This window comes from Exophiala oligosperma (assembly GCF_000835515.1).
Source record: "Exophiala oligosperma strain CBS 72588 unplaced genomic scaffold supercont1.21, whole genome shotgun sequence".
Classification (NCBI taxonomy): Eukaryota; Fungi; Ascomycota; class Eurotiomycetes; order Chaetothyriales; family Herpotrichiellaceae; genus Exophiala; species Exophiala oligosperma.
This window is the reverse complement of record NW_015622838.1, coordinates 68,237-88,115: the sequence shown is the minus strand read 5'-3', so window position 1 is coordinate 88,115 and position 19,879 is coordinate 68,237. Positions and strand designations below refer to the sequence as shown.

The 19,879-nt window shown below is 50.0% G+C and overlaps 4 protein-coding genes across 4 annotated transcripts in view; all 4 read left to right on the top strand.

The window, feature by feature from the left end:
• Nucleotides 1-438: 438 nt before the first annotated feature.
• Nucleotides 439-2,219, top strand: PV06_11188 (uncharacterized protein; the record flags this gene model as incomplete). Its single annotated transcript, XM_016412817.1, has 4 exons — nt 439-699; nt 759-1,255; nt 1,355-1,671; nt 1,729-2,219. The coding sequence occupies 4 exons, from the start codon at nt 439-441 to the stop codon at nt 2,217-2,219; spliced, it is 1,566 nt and encodes a 521-aa protein (XP_016256817.1).
• Nucleotides 2,220-5,551: 3,332 nt separating this feature from the next.
• PV06_11187 (uncharacterized protein) lies at nt 5,552-5,982 on the top strand (the record flags this gene model as incomplete). The annotated part of the gene is made up of 3 exons (XM_016412816.1): nt 5,552-5,756; nt 5,828-5,880; nt 5,941-5,982. The coding sequence occupies 3 exons, from the start codon at nt 5,552-5,554 to the stop codon at nt 5,980-5,982; spliced, it is 300 nt and encodes a 99-aa protein (XP_016256816.1).
• Nucleotides 5,983-7,662: 1,680 nt separating this feature from the next.
• On the top strand, nt 7,663-7,875 carry PV06_11186 (uncharacterized protein; the record flags this gene model as incomplete). The annotated part of the gene is made up of 1 exon (XM_016412815.1): nt 7,663-7,875. The coding sequence occupies one exon, from the start codon at nt 7,663-7,665 to the stop codon at nt 7,873-7,875; it is 213 nt and encodes a 70-aa protein (XP_016256815.1).
• A 10,812-nt stretch (nt 7,876-18,687) lies between these two features.
• Nucleotides 18,688-19,879, top strand: part of PV06_11185 (uncharacterized protein) — a gene marked incomplete at its 5' end in the record, with an annotated part of 8,149 nt that continues 6,957 nt past the window's right edge. The window contains 2 exons of the mRNA XM_016412814.1: nt 18,688-18,909; nt 18,967-19,758. Of these exons, the coding sequence (XP_016256814.1) occupies nt 18,688-18,909; nt 18,967-19,758 (1,014 nt within the window). The remainder of the gene's footprint in view (nt 18,910-18,966; nt 19,759-19,879) is intronic.

Here is a 19,879-nt window from a genome sequence, read left to right as displayed (position 1 = left end):
TCGAACTCATGACTGCTGGATGCATCGAAATACGCCTCGATTCTTTGTCCTGGCTGACTAAGCTCTTCCCCTTCACGTGATGGGCTCGACACATCTCATGTTCCCTCGACCAAGCTGCCTTTAATAAATGCTTGGTGGGGACCAAAGGGGTTCCTGACTACGTACCTTGCGTGCGCAGGCAACAGCTATGTAAAGGGGTCTTGGCAGTCACGTGTGCCAAGCGCTACTACACTTTTGAGCTTTGTCTCGTATTCGGATCGGACGCGAACCCAAACGTCACCAGTCTGATGCGAGTATACAACTGTTGCCTGAGACACCGCCTATATATCCCGAGCAGGTTGGCCACGATGCTTGCACTTATATCGCGCGACCGCGGAGTCATTGTGGCCGTTCTTCACTTCCAGTTCAACAGCTAAGCGATCCTCTCTTGTCAGCGTAATGTCTTCTTCGGGAGGTGCTCATTTCCTTTCCTCCAAATCCATCGTTGTGTCTGGTGCTGGTATCGCTGGGCTAACCCTTTCTATTGCCCTCGCCCATCACTTCTCTGACATTCCGAAACCAAAGGTCATCATATTTGAGCGTGACAGCTACGAAGCTCGAACTGGTCGGGAGGGCTACACTCTTTCAATTCGAGCAGATAACAGCCCTGGTGGTATTCAGGTCCTTGACCTTCTGGGACTGATCCATCGTGTCAGAAGTGTCAGTGTCAATCCTGAAGCAACTGCCGAAACCAGAGGTGGCTTCAACTATGGGACCAGAACCTGCAACCAATATTCAGCTTCCCGCTTCAGCCCCCTGGACACCGGCTTTCTGGAATGAGAGTGCGACGCAATGCTTTGCAGAAGGTTCTTGCTGATGCGGCCATTGCGGCTGGTGCAGAGATTCATTGGGAGACTCCCATCACTGCTGCGGAGCAGACTGAAGATGGGAGAATGCGGATAACGTTGCACGACGGGCGTACAGAGATATGTGATTTATTCATTGCAGCAGACGGCTCTTGGAGTACAATCAGATCCCTGCTCCGACAGCAAAGCAACCTCAATTATACTGGCATAGTCACCTGGGGAGGAACAGCCAAATATTCCAGGAAAGAAGACATTCCCCGGCCGCTTGATCGAGATTGGGGTGCTCTTCTGGGTGGGAAAGGTGTAGGTCTGTTCGTCTCGCCGGTGGACGACAAATCAGTCCTTTGGGCCATGAGTCGTGCCAGTCGACAGCCGCGTTCTACATTGAAATATCCCATACCGCAGCGACAGTGAGCTCAATGATGAGTCCACAAAGCTTGCGGGCAATTTTGCTCTGTGGTCAAAGAGCTAGTCATTGCAACTGACCCGACAACCGTCATGCTATTCAGTGCAAGAGATCGACCTCCGTTCGCCCATATACGTTTGACAAACGGACCAATCATCTGGATTGGAGACGCAAACCATGCTGTCAGCCCTTTTGCCGGAAATGGTGCGAATCTGGCTATAATGGACGGATGGGATCTGGCTCCTTCTCTGCGCAAGGCCGAGTATTTAGAGAATGCAATTGCAATGTACGACAAGATCGCCGTTCCGCGAGCACAAAAAGTCTTGACGATGTCAAGGTGGACCATCGATATTTTGCACGCCACCGGATTGAGATTGATCTTGTACAAAATCGTGATCAAGATCATGTCGTCGATTACTGGTTCGATTCCTGTGTAACCAGCGAGCCCGCCGGATAACTCTTCTTCTAGTCTTTCAGATTCAACAGCAACACCACCCATCACGGTCACATCAGCAGGTCTGAACATGCGTGACGTCGAACTCCTCTCCGAATGGAGCTCAAACGCGTCATGGACTATTGCGGACAATGTAATATCACCGATGTGGTACGGTTCTGGTCGGAGCATTCACAGTTCTATTGATTGGTCAATCGAAGCAATAATATGTCGATCAGATCCCTCATTCAGTCACTTCGAGTACCCTCACTGGCTGTTTAAGATGGCTAAGCCCGGCAGAGCAACAAGGCGGAACCTTTTCCTCCGGACACCGCCCATGATTCTGCCGGTGCGGCTCTGGGACGCTAGGACGGGCAAGTGCCTACAGACACTAGAGGGCCATAGCAGCTGGGTCAACTCAGTGGCGTTTTCTCCCGACGGGCAGCAGCTGGCCTCGGGCTCCCACGACAGGTTGGTGCGGCTGTGGGACGCTGAGACGGACAAGTGTCAGTCTTCACATACTCCAGGGCCATAGCAGCCTGGTCACCTTAGTGGCGTTCTCTCCCAATGGCCAGCATCTGGGCTCCTTCGATAGCACTATACGGCTCTGGGACGCCAGAACAGGGAAGTGTCTTCAGATGCTCGTGGGCCACAGCGGCTGGGTCACCTCAGTGGCCTTACTCCTCCGAGCTTAGAGGGGCGCACACCTACAAGATGCAGCTTTAAAGCAGACCCATTCGTTGGCGACTCACCCTCCTCTGGTGCCAATCCATTTTTGACTGGAATTTTCGACCCATCCTCGCTTAAATGCTCCCAATTATTGTCCGATTTCTCCACGCCTTATTCTCCAAAACGAAACTAAGTTGCCAGTGTTGGGTGGAGTCGTTCCAGTGTTAGTATGGTTGACTTTTGGCCCTGTCTGCTTCCCCGGGCCAATCACGATTTCTTGGCGCCGCTCATTGACACAGTAAACTTAGGTAGATCCTATGGAAGAAAATCAAACTGTGGTTCACAAGCGTCGATCTTAGACTTCTCGATACTCGATAGCATATGTTTAAATTTATAGCAAGACTCGGCAATGCATGTAGTCGCTTGTCTTGCGCAGTGCAGAGCCAAAAGTCCTGACATGTGCGGCGAGTGGGTGAGCATACCGTGTCTGTTGGCCAGATGTTACGTTATGACAGCGATCACATCCCGCCGGACCGGTGCCCGCAACGGTTCAAAAAAGTACCATCCTCGGTGAATGCTGTTGGTGGATCTGTTTGGGCCCAATCGAATAGCCGCCAGGGCTTCACCCCTTCCCCGCATTCCGCGTGCTCTTTCGGTGCGGGTCATTCTAGTACAGATGTCAAACCGGTTCTAGAAAATATCAGGAATTTTGGAAATCGCAGTCTGACAGGTCGTCCCTCCCCAGCTCGTTCAGTGACATCCCCGTTGCCGTTCATTTCCATATCGAGAGATGAAACCTCCAGCCGGTAACGCGGATATTCAGCCGCATCGATCAAACATCTCTCCCATTTACTATTGGCTACTTTCTAGCTAATACGATGTGAACTTTGCGCAACTGTCACAGGCCGAACCAACCAGAATCATCCGTGGAGTGATATCCAGTTCTGGCTAATGGCGCTGGACGAGATTAGAACCGGTTCATCATTGTGACGTCAAGGACAAACAGCCCACTTGTCTTATACCACACGTCGAGTTGATCAACAAACTGTCAATCATACAGGATCGCACTTAGTCTTTTCCATATCTGGGGTGGCAGTGATTCGTGTGGACGAGCCCCCTGTACTAAGGCTGTGGTTCAGAGGAGGTATTGCCGGCCGCTTGAGCCGTCTGTCGCTTGTGCCTCCATATCGCATCGACAACTTCCTCACATTGCCTCATCTCTTACGTTAAGAAAAGCCTCTTCAGCTGCATTCATTCCACGGTACGAAATCAGCTTCGTGATCGTAGTGTGGTACTGTTTCTCGTTTTATCCCGTCTACCAGGTATCCTTGATGAGAGCTGCATGAACGAGGCCTTTTAGCGCCTAAATATGCACAGTGCTCCTTGGACTGCCGTCAACCACCTTTCCACTACCAATAGCGTCATTGGTGGGCACCACGACGCTTTCAGAGCGATAGGTCCTGTTCCAGTCTGGACAGCATCCCGTTCAGCTGGGAAACCCCTTGTATGCAGTGTTGGTAAGTGGTCACAGCGCCAAGTCAATCTGTGTCCCTCGATCGTGATTTCCTGGGCACCAATAATACGGTAAAGGCTCCACCACCATCTACCTTGTCGGACGAATATCCCATCTACAGGAATATAGCCAAAGAGTCAGAGTGTCGGGTGCACTTGCACAGCAACCTCCTCACTTCCGTCATGTACTGCGTCTCAAGTGGTGTCTCCTTGGTCCCTCATGTTGGGTATTCTTTTGGGCTCTGATCATCAAAACCTTCGCGGAGAAGGGCTTTCTGACTACCAAATTGCTATGGCCCGGCATCTTCGCAGGAGCTGATCATCAGCTGGCAGCTGAATACACGGCATGAGGCAGGTAAAGGTTTACAATTCGAGGCAATTGACAATGAAGACCTGCCGTCAGCGCCTTAGCCCGCCTGCACCTGCGTTGAGCAACATACCGTTGAGACACTTCAGACGCTTGCTCCGTTACGACCGTCTGCTGCAATGCCCAATACGTACGTAGGCTGTCCTTTTTGTACGAGGAAGAGATACTAACTTTACTCAAGTCTGTCCAATTGTGCCTTGGCAACGCTATCATCGTGTAGACAAGCGAATGTGTCCAAGTTCTGCCAGCCCTGCTCAATCCGTAGGAGCGATTAGCACTGCTGTTGTGGGTGGGGCAAGACTGAGATTAGCACCCAGGGGGCAGGGACAAGAACGATGTACTGACGAAAGCGTTCCATTCAAGAAATCCACATTTCCGGAACAAGAAAAGAGCATATATGAGGATAAACCTGGCCTTGATCATCAAGCACCCGTATGGGGATGGCCATCAGAAACCCCTCAGCTGGAGTGGATATCCTTGCTCATCGCGAGCTGTCAATTATTTCTCGAAAGTCTCTTTCTAAAAGAGATCACCAGAGATTCCCACTTCCTGTGCCCCGTGGAATAAGTCGTGTCCCTCCGCTGAATGAAATTCTCTGCACGATTCACAGTTTTTGGTATGGTAACACGAGGTGCGCAAGGCGACACCTTGGTGAGTGATCTTCTAACATTGTTCAACAACACTTTGCTTAAGCTCTCAGGGTACACAACTTATGTCCTGTATCATAGAAGTATGTCTGTTAGAAAGCCATGATCTCATATTCTCGCTTCAGTGACCCTCGGAATCAACCTACGGAGGACCAACAGCGGCAGACACGGGACCGACCCATGCATCTTTACTGCTTGAGCTGCAGTTGCCGTGAGTGTACGGGTTCAACACGATGCATCTTCATTTCTCCAGCCTGATCTGGAAGGCGTTCGAGGATCACCAGGGTGATATCTGTCGGCCTGAGAGCATGCTCCGCACCTCAGCGCCTTCAGCGAAAGGTGGATTGCCTTTTCATTTGTGATGTTTTAGAGACCCTGCATGAGCTGATCGTGTTGGTGTTTTGAGACACACTTGCATCCAGCTGAACATACCTCTACCGGGTCCAGACCGGAGTGAAACTGAGGAGCAGAGAAGATCCCATCCGTATGCAGCCATGGACTGACTCGAGCTCATCGTCCAGGCTGTTGCTTCGAAAAGCATAAAGGCATGGCTGTTCCCTCCCATCTCACCTTGTCTCTTCCTCAACCCAGCTTTCCAGATTCAAGAAGATCCAGCCCAAACCAAAAGTCAATTGTTGCTCAAGTCATCCTCCCGAGAATCACCCCAACAAGATGCATTGTATGAAGTATTTCGGCGTCATCGCCATCCTTGCATCCATGGGCTTGGCTGTGCCCAACCCTCCAAAGCCCCCGAAACCCACAGAGCCGGCAAAGCCAACTGCGACCGTTGTTAACCAAAGCAACATATGCGGCAACAACAATACCCCATACTGCTGCTCCACGGACAAAGAGGGGAAGACCACCTGTACTGCCATGGGTAGGTGATCATCACTGAACCGCGACTCCTCGCTCAGCTCCAAGGAATTGTGTGCTGATATTCCATCCCAGGGGCCGGCAGCTCTCAGTGTGGCACAACCATCGTGTGCTGCAATGCCGCCAATGTTGGTCTCCCTTCTCTCAAATTATTCGATATTTGAAACTGACACATGTTTGTGAGGTAGAGCGTCCAAGTATGCTTGGGAAACGTCAATATCAATCTCTAATGGACTCCGGCGATTGTACGGACGGAGAATGCCCGCAAAAGTGTTGGGGTGGGGACTTGGGGAGTGTATCGTCATCACCAACAACAAGCCGCGGCTCTAGGCGATTGTTTGTTTTCAAGAACAGGGCTGGTGTATGGGTGGGGTGTGTAGTGGTAGTGATGAAAGAACTATTGTCAGACGTTGTTGTGGGGTTTGCCATTACTGTCTAATGCGTGCTGGTAGTCGTATTGATTACGCCTAGCTACCAAACGGTGCCAAATTCCTTGATTCAACATCGTGTTTTAATGTGTCTCATGTGTCGGTGCTCTCGCTAGATGCCCATCTGCCCATAGAAGGAAGGCATCAAAACTCAGCGCAACTGCAGAACACGGGAATTGTGTACAGCGAACGTCGTGTACTCCACTCCAATAGCGAACAATGAGGTACACCAAAGCCGTTGAGGTGGTGGTGCACTTCTACCGATAATGGCCAGAGTGATTGCCAAGCAATTCTAGTCTTCAGCTTCTCCTCTCAACAACGTATGGTTGTCACTTTCATTGTTGGGAGTAGAAACATGAAAAAAGGCAAGCCTGGTCAAAAGTCCACTCCGTCTCTAAAGTGTTCAGCGCTTCATAGCGAGGTAGCCGTTAAGTGTTTCAGGTGCCATTAATCGTCTTTGCGCAGACTATGTCTTTCGCAAGTGTCGCTGCATCCATAATGACAAGCGAAAAACAACACACAACAATATAAGCCTGGTTGGCATCTTCCGGACGGAGTATTCTGTCGCTTCCATCACTGTGTGTGCGAGTGGTTTGATGAACGTTAGCCACGGCAACTACGTGCACTAGCCCTGCCTGACCACCCCTAACATTATCATCTAATTGTGTCCCACGGACATTCTAGGATATCTTACGCGGGTGGTGGACTACCCCACCTTGGAACTGCCAATGCTGCAGGCCCGACGGCCACATATAACCGCCTTTATTGTCAAAAGCGGAAAATGTGTTCAATTGGCTCTGCATCCTGTCTAGGACATCTGGCGAGTGTCTGGCTTCTATATAGGTGTTATTTTCTATCGTATTGCCACCAAAATGCCCATATGCCGCTGGGACAATGCCTCCTTGGCTCCACCACTTACCACAGTCCCACAAAGTCCGTCGTCCTGCACCATGACTATCCGCTCGATAGCCTTCTTTCTACCCTTCCATTCATTCATCCGATCTCTTCACCGGTTAGCCAACTCATCGGAGCCAGCACTGATATGATGCATGATTATGGACGTCACGCCAGTCTTGTCCTGTCATGGTGTCTTCCGGTCAGCGTAAAATTATCCCAATCCCGCCAATGGGATCAGCGGGGCTTACAAGAATTCAATCCATGAAGAAAATCACCAAAAGGATAAAAGGAACAGGTTAATGCTTTCAAGGCATAGCTGCTTGTTCAATGATCCCTTCAAGCTACGACAAGCCAATACATCGTGAAGGAAATGAAAATATTGGTAGCTTGTTCGACCAGGCAGGCCATTTCCCCTTCCCTGTTCTAGTCCCTGTCTTGCAGCTTGACTGCCTTGCACACATTTTCACAAATACCTTCCGCACAAAGCTGGTTCGATACCAATGTCGTGTTCTTGTTCCATTTGTTCGGTGTTCAACAACATAAGTGATGATCTCCGAGTGTTACAGCATCCAACAATGCAACCATATGACTAGGTCCTCTAATCTGGCTTGGATAGGCTTCTCATCGAGACAAGCTCGAAGAAGAAGGCAGAAGCTGCACGATTACTATGGAGACAAGGAGGAGATGACGGACGAGCAAGAAAACGATGTATACGAGAATCTCATCAGGCTGGCAAGAGAAGATAGCCTGCATGATCTGAGCAAAACGCTACAAGAGCTCTACGATAGTTGTGATTGAGCCAACGGGTCTACAGCAAGATGAAAAAGGTGCTGTTCTTCAGCAAAGTCAAGTCAACTCCATCTCTCCTGCTGTGGAGACTAACTCTAGCTGTAACACCCGAGTGCCCTACTGATGTTCTCCTCGGTGCTAAAGCTTGAACAACCAAGAGCCGGGACAAGCAAGAAATTCATGACATGATGCATTTGCAGCTTTGTGGCAGGAACGCTCCCTAAACCCTCTACAAGCAAGCTTGACATGGAGTCCAGCTGACACAACCTGGAATGACCCTTTTTGGGGTGAAATTCTATATCGTCATGTCATGAGTTGGTCGAAGCACTGGTCTTTGATCAACTGGCAGCAATGCCTATAGTTAGTTGGCGGCCATGACTGGGTGTTCCTGCTCACAGAGGAAGAGGCAGCGAGGCTTTGAATTTATGTGTTGCAATATATCAGCTCTGGGTTATAGACTACCTGGGTCCCTTGCTACTTTTCTATTAAGTGAAAGTCATCAATCCACGACTGATCGCAGTCCGGCCGCGTCATGATATCATGGTCATCAAGTTTCAACAGCGGTAATCCTTGTGCGCGGTTCGAATTCTCCAGCAGGTCGAACAGGCTTCCACCGAGAGTCTTGTTCAACTGCCGCAGAAATCGTGCTTTCACAGCCTCTATTTCGTCCAACAGTGTTCCACAGGTAAGCGGTATATCTACCTTTCAGACGTAACGGTCCGCGACAGATGATGAACATACAAAGCGAACATGGGAACTGGCCGGCCTTTCCAAGAGCAGATGGTTCAAACGGGGCTGGACGCCTCAAGAACTGATCGGTCTAATGAGCGGCCGGTGTGGAACAGGAGATTGGTGGTACGGATGCCGTGAGGAATAGTAGAGTTTCAAGTGTTTCCCGTCGTCCAATGACAAGGATTATCGGCTTCTGCTCGCCAGTTAACGTTCTAACATGGTGACCGTCCGTTTCAGCTTTTCCTAGATCAGAATCATCGGTCAACGTCGAAATATCTCGTAAAACAATGGTTCACATATGCCGCTTAGTAATGTTTCGAATCTGGCAACGGTCATGGGTTTCTGGTGAACCTCGCAAAGGAGTGGTCGACGGTTTCGGATCTTCGCATCTCCTAGATTTTGGTGTCCCTGGCCCTTGGACCAGTTCGGCTCATCTATCAGCATATGTATACAACATCATTTGGGTTGCGGATTTGTGGCGACGATTACCACAAGACATTAATGAGTCCTCCACCTATTCGTGGTGAGACAGATTTTGTCTGTTCCGCGTATTGACACGTCAATTTGTATGGCCCTTGCTGCGGACAAATGCCCAATCATTCAGGGCCTTGAAAGAGGCCATCTTATTCTTGTGGGTACAACAAACGACATGGTCCAACAATAATTTCAGTGACGATCCCAACGTGCTTGTAGGCCACATGGAAACATGGAAAGAGCGGAAGACTTCTTAGCTGCGCAGATTGGCTAGCTCGAATTGCGAACTCTACCTCGACACTGCTGCAAATAAGGCTGCTTACCATCTGCTCAAGCCACGTGTCCTACCTGTGCCAGGCTCAACACTCGTTAGAAGCATTTCTCCCTCCGAAATGGCGAATTTCGTCCTGGAGGGCCCTCCTATAAGCTGAACCAGCAGAGGATTACAGAGAGAAGAGAGACCCCCGAAGCAAGTTGCAACCAAGCCATGGAGGCGGCTGCATATCGCCCCAATCTAGAAATCCTGTAGGACCCATGGGGCAAATGCTGCCCATCAGTGTTGAAGGCGGTATTCAGATGTTTCAGATGAGTTCTTGTAGCTTCCAGTGCCCCTTGAATATGACTGACTAAGGTCTCGGGAGTCAGGTCCGGTGGCAGCTCCCGTATGGTCAAAACCATTCCAGGAACTTCGCAAGTGTCAAACAGTCACTGGGGGGTGCCAAAATCAGCGCCATGTTCGATGCGAGTGTCATAATAGATTCAGTAGTGATGCGGTTCTCATCACGAAGAGATCTTTCAGGTAATATCGTATTCTGGCAATGTCAAGGCTGACTTTCTTAGTTAGGATCTCCGTGTTTTTCTCGGGACGGTGCAAACACTGCGGCAGTGGTAATATTACCATCGATATCTGGATTAGCTAGTGCACCCTACTCACCTCTACTCGTCAAACCGTTGATGGTAGTAGTGAGATCCCGAAGCCGGCGCAGGGTGGAATTTTTTACACCGTGATTCTCTACTGCGGGACTTCAATCTGACATTGGAGCGTCTTTTGCTAAACCGGGCCATTTCTCCTCAATTGTTCCTCATAGTAAACCGAAGATTTTGGAGGCCCAAAGAATCTGGAAATCTCGCGCCGCAAGCAAAGGTTAGAGGCCCAGTGGCGTGGAAAATCTTGGTTGAAGGTTCATTTCTAGCTTCACCACGCCTTGCTGTGGGAGTATTGTGGCAAATTGTGTGACCATGGATGTTTCATGTTATCCCAGAGATATAGTGGTTGCGGATCTCACCACTGAATTCAGAGGTCCCATTTTGCCCCGGCTCCAGACCTTCCAGGCGGCAATGCAATCCCGCTACTCAACGGTCCAGTAATAGGATAACAGTTTGTCGCTAACTTTGCAGTTAAACCAGGGCTGTTTGAAGGTGATCGGAGCACTTAGCCGCCTGCCGTTCGCATCGAGCGGCAAAGGGGAGCCGCTCTACCCACCACTTAATCCCGTGTTTGCACAGTGTTGATACTTCAACAAGTCATGTCATGTCAAATTTAAGGCCACATCAGATGTCTAGCTTCACGCGAGAGGCACCTGAAGGTATGGAGGATAGTTTTTTTGACCCCAACCTTTTTGGATTGGAGCAGCCAGCGGTCAGTCCACCTGTCACTCCCACGGTCTTTCCAGAGCATGCAGACCTCTCTCAGGGAAGGTCTCAGAACATTCTGAATCATGGGTGGCCGAACGGTGCCTGGGAGCCAGGTCGTAGAACATCGAAGGAACCCCGAAGAGCGGCTGCGCAGCAACACAACGCCTCTGCGGCTCTACCGCCCAGTGGCTCGAAGTCAGGACATCACTTGGTGAAACAATTTCTCAACGTGGCACAACGAGCGAGAAGCACAGCGGATGAACGTCTCGAAGAATTTGAGCAGAGGTGAGGGCAGAATGGTACAGGCCGTGTTTAGCCACTGACTTTTCTCTTCCGCCCCAGGCAAACCCGTCAATTGAGGAGCTGCGAAAGAAAGTTGATCAATGCTGTCACAGCATTTCTCGGATTGAATCCAAACTGACTGACTTACAAAAGGCGCTGCAGGAAAGTGAGAATGGCAGCGAGATGATGATGCAGGTTGCTCAAGCGGCTACTCAAGCGACTAGTGTGGCACTTGATTCGATAATAGGCACCACAGTGCCATCGAACGCAACTGAGTAGAGTGCTTTGTTATACTCATAGAGACGTCCAAGCCTTTCACGCTTTTCGTTTCTTCCCTAGGCCCGTACTTCCTGCTCTTGCATTTTAGGGCCTTGCCAGGCATGGCATTATCCGCGCCCCATACTGGAAGACTCTAGGTTGTATACATATTTTGCAGGTCTGCACGGCGGATATGTAGAGGGATCTTTAAAGCGGGAAGATTGAGGTAGATCGTGACGTATTCCACTGATCGTTGGTGAGGTGCGTGCCTGGATTCAGGCGGACTCTTTGGCATCTCTCCATCGTTTACTCCCTGCGACTTTAAGTCCCGTGGACGAGCAGTAAGGAGTCGTCGTATGATCGCAAACCTCGGAGGAATTGCGATCTCAAGTGGCGACCGTGAACTTAATGGCGGAGATCACTCTCCCGTTCCTCAGCCCGACATAACGGCAGACGTCTTTGCTGAGGGAGGTAGCCTTCTCGACACAACATAGGATTTCTGTCATTTTGAAAAGGTACGATGCAACGTCGGTACATGTCGATATGGTCCGAAAAATGTGCCATGACAGAATATTCGTCGTCAATCGGGCGACGGAGGACCTCTTCGTCCTGCTCGTGGAAGCGCACTTTCTGTCGACGAAAACGTTCAGGCATAGTTGGTGGAGGTTACTCCTTCAGGTCACGGCACAGTGACGCGATCTGCCTCAGCTTCCGACAAGATTTTACTTCGTTCTTATTGTTGTTGTTGAAGTTCATTGCACTGCTGATTTTATACTGTCCGTGTTCCGGACCACAGCGACTTACGTACAAGCCAATATTCAATAGTTACGGTGGAAAAGGCATGGTCTCTCCGAGCACCACGTATAGTATGCAGGAACCTGTGGATAGTGCACGATCCTTAAGCTCCGAAATAAACCTTAGATCTGAATTTCACATAGACTTCGGTGACGGAGAGGCTAAAAATTGTGGTAGTAATCCACAATACCGCTTAGAGCTCTTCTTATCCAGATTTTCTTCAGCGATGTCTCCTACGATGAATTACAAAACTGGTTTCCTTATAAGTCTCTTCTCTTCTTTTTGAACTTCAGTAGAGACAACGAAGCTCCTCTTATCACTAACTATAATATGCACTGATCGCGTTGCCGCGATAAGGCCGACCAGGCTGAGGCGACCGTCCCTCGGACGAGGAAAATTAAACCTACCGCAGAATGCAACAGCTATTACAATCCTAGTACCTGATCACTAATTCACCAAAATGTCGAGTAACTGGTGCAAGAGTTGTGATGGCGGACAGTAAGGAAAGTAGCGCCGCCCCTTATCATCAATCTCCTCCCAGTATTTCACTAAGTTCATATTGGGCGATGGCTGTGTGTATCATCGTACTCATTGTATCCATTGTCTTCAAAGTCCCAGGCGTGTTCATCGCTTGAGGACTCCGAGATTACACGAAATAGATCGGTTCAGCCTTGAAAAGTTTAGTTGACCTCTTTTATCTCACTTTATAACTTGGACTTACTATAAAGTCTGGCAAGGAGGTTCGACACGTTTCCGGTTTCCGAGTACACAGGCGGGCATGATAAACGGGCTTATCCCACTGGGAATGGCCTACGATCGCGCTATCTGTGACCTCCCACAAGCAAAGGGTGAGAAGAAGATATTCGTCGGAAGTAAGGATTCACAAAGGCATGAAACTTCAAATTTGGGCCACAAATGCAGACGCCATTCCCCCTCTAACGAGCGCAAGGGACAGAAACTAGCCAGTCACGGTACGTTTGGCATCTATTTCCCGAGTAGAGAGTATCCCTAACGGCATTGATATTCTAGGTGAAGAAGCTGAGCGGGACATCGATGTTACAAACCGTGCACAAAGTTTTTCAGAAACAGACAAATCTGCTTGCACAGAACGACCCACTCCAGTGAGTGTTGATAATTCTGAGCAAAGCCACTGTTACTAAGTCACTAGCCCCGCTCCTCGAAGACATAAACGTATACTACCACGAGTTGACCTATAATGGCACCTTTATGACCCGAGAATATCTACAGGCAATCAGCAGCTCTGGAGGTCGATGAGGCATGGGAGGCACTTGGTGTCAACGGTCAGTTTTAATGCCAGTATCACGTTTCTGTGCCTCCTAAGTGATTTCCAAGACAAAGTGTCAGAATACCACCGGACAGAGCAAACGAACCAGGTTTGCGAAAGAACCAAGTTCAAATCAACTCGAAGTATGGTGGAGGCTTTCCAGCAAATGTGGAGGGCTTGAATCACCCGCATTGCCTGGTGAGTTAGGCCCTTCACTAACGATCGACTGTGTTTTAACAATGATGGCAGAATCTTCTCCGACAAAGCTTATATTACAACTTCGACTATTATAAGGCTAAGAGAAAGGGTGCATTCAGAAATGATGACGATATACTGAAACTCCATGTTTGCAAAAGAAAGAACGGTGAAAGATAGCACTTCTGCTTGAACAGAAACGGGCTAGGCCAATGACGCGATAGATTTCCAGCCTCAATTCGAACTGTTTCAATGACCGAAGCCGCAATGTACCCTCAGATTTGTGTGAAAGAGTATATATCGTATAGAAGCGTCTTGGCCACCAAGTTAGGTGCCTTGGCGAACACAATGTGGTCAAGACAAGGACTGTTTCCCTTGAATCAACGCGTCAAGAATACCCTGGCTGATGCTTAAATCCACGGTATGGTTGATCTCAAACCAAGTCTCGCTGGGCGATGGCTAGCGGCGCCAACTTGCCTGACTTTGCCCGTTTCGAGCCATGTAAGCAATACGTAAGCGGGCTCACCGATCACTCGACAATGGAGACATGCCAAGAGAAAAAAAGGAAGAGGAGAAGAAAAGACAAAAAACCTAGGAAATAAAAGCAAAGCTGCCTTACTATCGGCTGTACATACTTTGTAGCAAGTATTGGATTGAAGTGTATGATCCCTGTCACCCCTCCTCCCCTTAATACCCCTATTGAATACTTAAGTTATCTTCGTAGAGCGACACCGCCATTATCTAGATCTTGTCCTCGTCTTCCTCACCCAACATCCAAGTGCATGATCTCCTCGCATCTCCCCTCGCATCAATCGGGACTGTTCATCCCGATCACCCGAAGAACAAGCGCGAAAACATTGACGTCATATCCATTTGGACTGTTGGAGCCGTTTCGGCGTCTCCGTTTCGGCGTCTCCGTGACTTTCGTCGTTGAGCGTGTGTCCAGCCGTCCTCGTCCACGCCCTCGTCCGTGCCAGGCCCCTTACTCGGAGCCCGCTTGATGGCGTTGATAGGGTTCTCACCCCCCGGGATCTTGTCGAGCACGCCCTCGGTTAGCTCAACCGTGGCTGGATCTTCGGTGGGGACTTTGACAGCGGCTGCATCCGGACCCGCGTCGCTCCCCTTCGTGTCTTGCGAATCGTCCACGCCGTGCACTGGAAGTGTCGTCTCCGCCTCGGCCTCGGTAGGCTCGGCATAATGGGTACACGACGGCGTCTCAGCAGCCGTGGTGGCCTTCACAATACCGGCGGTCTTCCTAGCTGTGTCATAAGCCGAAATCGGCTCATTATCGTCGTCCTCTGATACGATGGACGAATCTTGCCGGGTGTTTATGGCTGCGGCGACCTGCAACGTATTCATGAGAGAAACATCTGGCAAAGCCGATGCAAGTCCAGTACTAGCGAATTCTTTTGAGACGATGTCGTAGGTGATGTAGCGTTTCAACTAATACCGGGGTCAGCAAGAGTCTTGTTAGCAAGCACGGGGTTCTCCTTACTGATGCCAGTCTCACACCAAGCCAAAGACATCTCTCGGCGCGCGGTGCAGTGTGGGATGGAAGTTCCAGAAAGCGGTCGTCCTCGTCCACTACCTGCCTCTCGAAGAAGTGGGACGAATAGTAGTGTTGATCAGACCACTTAAAACCTCGCATCAGGAGTCCTCTGGCAGCTGGCGACCTGTTCCAGACTGCTGTTGAGGAAAGTCCCTGGATTCGACTCTGGCATCAACCACTCCAGATCTGTGTATCGAATTTAACGACAAAACCAGTTTCGACCATGGAACGTAGTTTTCAAGGTAGACAAGGGCTCCCGGAACATATGACAGACTCCAGAGGAACGCTAACGTCAAGTGCAGGAACGGTAGGATGTTTCTATCTCTAACCTTGCCGGCCACAATTGAGACGCAAGTATGCCAAACAGGAAGAATATATAAAGTCACCTCATCAGAAGAGCTAAACTTGACCCCGAGTCGATCGCTGGTTGGTGGAACAGCCTGGCAAAATCCCGGTTTGATGGGTCCATTTTCTGTCCAGAACTTCCACTGAATCCTGGCTTTCATCGTAGGATCCTCAATCTGCACGGCGTCCATGGGCAAGTCCGTTTGTCCTTCGGTGTGGCTTTGCTTTATCCGCTCGGAATTTGCACAGAAGGCTTTCCATAAGAAGTTCTCGTCAGATCCAAAATCTAGCACCATGGCAATAAGAGATGATGCCACCTCTGCTCCATGGACTTTGAAGTTGGATCCCGTCCTGTCGATAGTGCCGTCGAGTTCAGACACAAACTGGGTAATGTGTCCGCAGTAGTCATGGATGGAGCCGTGTGTGAAGGGAATGCCTGCCGCCCTGACCAAGGAAGTTTCCATTTTCGGGTAATTTTGATTAATCACCTCGAAGTTGTCCAGGAATGGAGTAAACAGAAGCATGATGGAGTCACGAGCATTCACGAACGGGACACCACTGATGAGAGCCTTGGTGTAGTAAAAAAGTTGACGGACGACGTTGGGCCGCGCTAGAATCGCCAAATGATGCTGCATACTCCCTGTGGTCGGCGAGAGGTCAGCAGCACGATTATACCACATCCGAGCGACGTTGGACCAGTTCTCACGGTCTCGCATATCGGCTTCTTCGATTGCCATTCGATAGCGAGCGAGATCTCCCAAGCATTCGATCCATGTCTCATAGAAAGTCGGTACTGACTCCATCAGCAGGCCCATTATTTGATACGCAAGGTGCACAAAGCTGAGTATATGTTCATGCGAGTGAGGTAAACGATGACGTAGCAACTCAAGGAAAGAATGAATACCATGTCTCCACAATCGAGCAGGCATAGTATACTTTGTTAGGAGACTCCGGAGTACAGGAGACGCCGTGGGATGTTGACTAGCCAAGAAGAAATCGTGATGCGCATGTAAGAGTGTCCGGTGCAGTGCTATCAGTGCCTGCCACTGTTCGTTGGAAAGCTTAGTTGTCGTTTGAGACTGTTGTTGGCATATTTCGACGCATTTCTTCTCGACCATGACGAGGCCGGCATATATGCCTTTGACCTCATTGACTAGTTGTTCTTGCGAGATTGGCCTGGTCCCGGGCTGCAGAAACATCTTGGGATCCTCCACAGATGGACCTTCGGACAGCCATAGAGAGGGACGTACAACATTCGATGGCTGATGACCAGGTGGCTGTTCATGTCCCAAGCCCACCCGCTGAGATTCGTTGCCGGGTTCTTGCTTCACATATGGTGGCTGTTCATGTCCCAAGCCCACCCGCTGAGATTCGTTGCTGGGTTCTTGCTTCACATATGGTGGCTGAAATGCACTTGCATCCACATTGGCAGTTTCGAAAGTCACATAATCATTTTGTGGCGGCTGTGGGTGCCTTTCATCTTTGTTGCCACTATAACAAAAGTCAGATACGACACGAGCAAAACTTGCAGAGGAGGGGCCCGGAAAGTATGTACCGGTATTGCGGGCATCACCATGCGGCCACTCCCTCTGATTTCATCTTGGTCAGGACGAAGGCTTGAAATTGTTTGTCAATCTTCAACGTGAGGCAGGCGAAGATGCCTCTTCTTGTGTGTTTTTGTTGATCGATGGAAGCCACCTATATTGTCAAATGGGTGAGTAACAGCAAAGTCAGGGCCGTGCGGACTTAGCCATTAAGTATCACAAGTGACTCACTTCGGAGTGCTCGCGAACCATGAGGCAACCACTAGCCCCCATGTGGCTTCGAAGTGGGCTGTGTATCAGACCTGGGGAGCCTCCTTTACGGCCACCTGTATCCACGGAAGTCTACCTCCGTGTATAGATACGAAAGTCATGTGGTACCTGGTCGACAGTTAATACTGGCGGCCACGTCTGCAGGCCAGTGGATGCACCTGCGGACCAAATAACATTTAATATTAGTCGGAATGGCGCGATTTGAAGTAAACTGGACTAGGCTGTGCCCGGCTGTATTGGGCTGAACCGCACTACGGCGAGGTAACTCCTAGTAGGAGGGCAAGGTAGTATTGGTAGCCACGGCTACAGACATTGTTTCAGAGCCTATGCCGCCCAGTGCCAGGACTACTTTTGGGCGATATCCAGGTCGTCGGGCACATCAATTGGCCCTCAGGCGTGGTCGCCAACACGGTCATCGTTGACCGGCCTGCTAACCGGTGAAGCTCGAGAGCGGTATCAGGGACGTGGTGGCCACAGGTTGGCGGTCTCTGACCTGATTTGCGCTGGCTTCGGCTAGCCTATGACAAGTCTCTCCTCTCTGAGGGTGTTGTTGCCTGCGCAATTCGTGGCTCTCAAATGTAACGGGCTGATCATTGCGTCCGGATTCAGCAATGTGACGCCTGATCAGCCCTGCGGGCACCTGATTGCTAGCTGAGGTGTCAGCCAACGATTTGTCTTTGTATGCTTAAGAGGTGGCTGGGTCGCGACGTCTGATACCAGGCAACTGTCCTCGCTGATCCCATTCGAACAGTCCAATCTTTTGGCGTTGACGGTACTTAATCGCAAATCCTGAGACACCCTCGCGTAAAGAGCTAGGCTGCACCCCCAATGACTTCTGCTGTACGTCACGTCACCCGAGGCATAACCAAAGTTGACTAGATGTGACATAAGAAGTCGTAAAAGTTAACCGCTCGCAGGAAATACTCCAGGAAAAGCGTGAAACGTTTTGAACTGATCATTAGCTGAGGAGAAGGTTTCACTGCGAGGACATTTACACTCATTGATTGGCTGGCAATAGCTTCATTTGCCACCCATAGTCCAAAACTTGGTACAACAACCTTTAAATTGCTTCAAGATTTACCTGCTGGGAGGGCGTCGTAGAGATCTAACATATATCGATGCGACAAAATCCAGACTGGACAGGCTCCCTCTGTATATTTCTCGTACTTACAGGTCATTTGGCGGCAAGTTCAACATCAAATCAACTCCCCACAGATCCAAGCGTACTGAGCCGACACGAAGTCAGGGCGACTTTTCCGATCCAGGACCCTCTACAGACTTATACCCATGAACCCCGTACCACTGTGGACCAAAAGGGTATGACTAGAGCACAACACGAGAGGACTAAAGTTCTCGAAGCCGCTTTGAAAGAAAAGGTGCAGCAAATTGAAGAATGTCGAAGAGAATTGCGCCAGAAAGATAGGGAGAATGCCAGTTTGCAGTAAAGTGTCGACAAGATGCTCAAGAAACTTCCAGAACAAGATAAAGGAGAGTTCAAGCACATTAACCAAGGCAATATTATCCTACGGCTTAGAGATCACGAGAAGCTTCCATGGAAGTTGGTGGAATCAAGGTTCGCGACTGAGACAGGACTGCATAGAGCCTGGATGTCCTTGGCGCACGAATACTATTCGATTCGCAACCAAAGTCAGCATGCTTCAATGCCAGAGGATGCACAGGTTTGCTTGTCACAACATAACTGCTGCACCACACAGGCACGCTGACGCCTACATCAGGGATCTCCAATGCTTTGGGCTTTGCCACCGCAATTGTTCTGGGCTATGACGGGCCAAAGAAAGGAAGAGGGTGCAAGCTGGTCAGAAATCACTAAGTTCATGCACGAAGTTGGTGAGAAAGGGAGCGGATCTGGGATTCGTTCGAGATTTATGGCTACTCAAACATACTTCGGCATGTCGGTTGGCAAGCTGCGTGGGGATGAGCCATGGCTGCTTGAGATACTGTCAACACCTTGGCTCCTGTGGCTGAAGGACCGTGAAGAGATTTGGGCAGACCAATTCCCATGGCTAGCTGTGGCATGGGATGCCACCTCAAGCGCCGCAGATGACGGTTCGGACCGGTGGCGTGCTTGGCGGATATACAACAATGACTGGCTTTGGCAGTGGTCAATCTGGGGCAAGACCGAGATGTCCCAGGACCTCGCTGATGATTGGCTAACAAAGCTAATCCAGTATGAAGCGGACCCCATGTTCAAACAACCTGCTGGAGATCAAGTGCGGAGGGATTGGCTTCTTGTTTTCCACGCTTTAGGTGTCCCTTGGTCGCATAGAAGCCACTTCTTCGCAGATAGGGCGGGCTTGCGCCGCGACTCAAATCAGCTTATGAAGACCATGACGGGCACTCCCAGCAAAATGACCACAACGCTGGAGCAACATGATCTGGAGCAGCTTTTGCAGCTCGGGGGCAAAAGAACAGGAAAAAAGAAACCCATCTACGAAGAACTCGGGCTGAAGTACGGGCTCACTCACAGGCAACTACACAGTATCTACACAAAAGAGAAAAAGGAACGGGTGCGTAGGCACGAGAACGATCCGCCCTCGGTGCAGGTGAATGCGTCTCCTACGATGGAGAACAGTCCCGAGCAGGACGAAGCCAAGACAGTCCTACACGAGGACAGCATACGGGATCCTG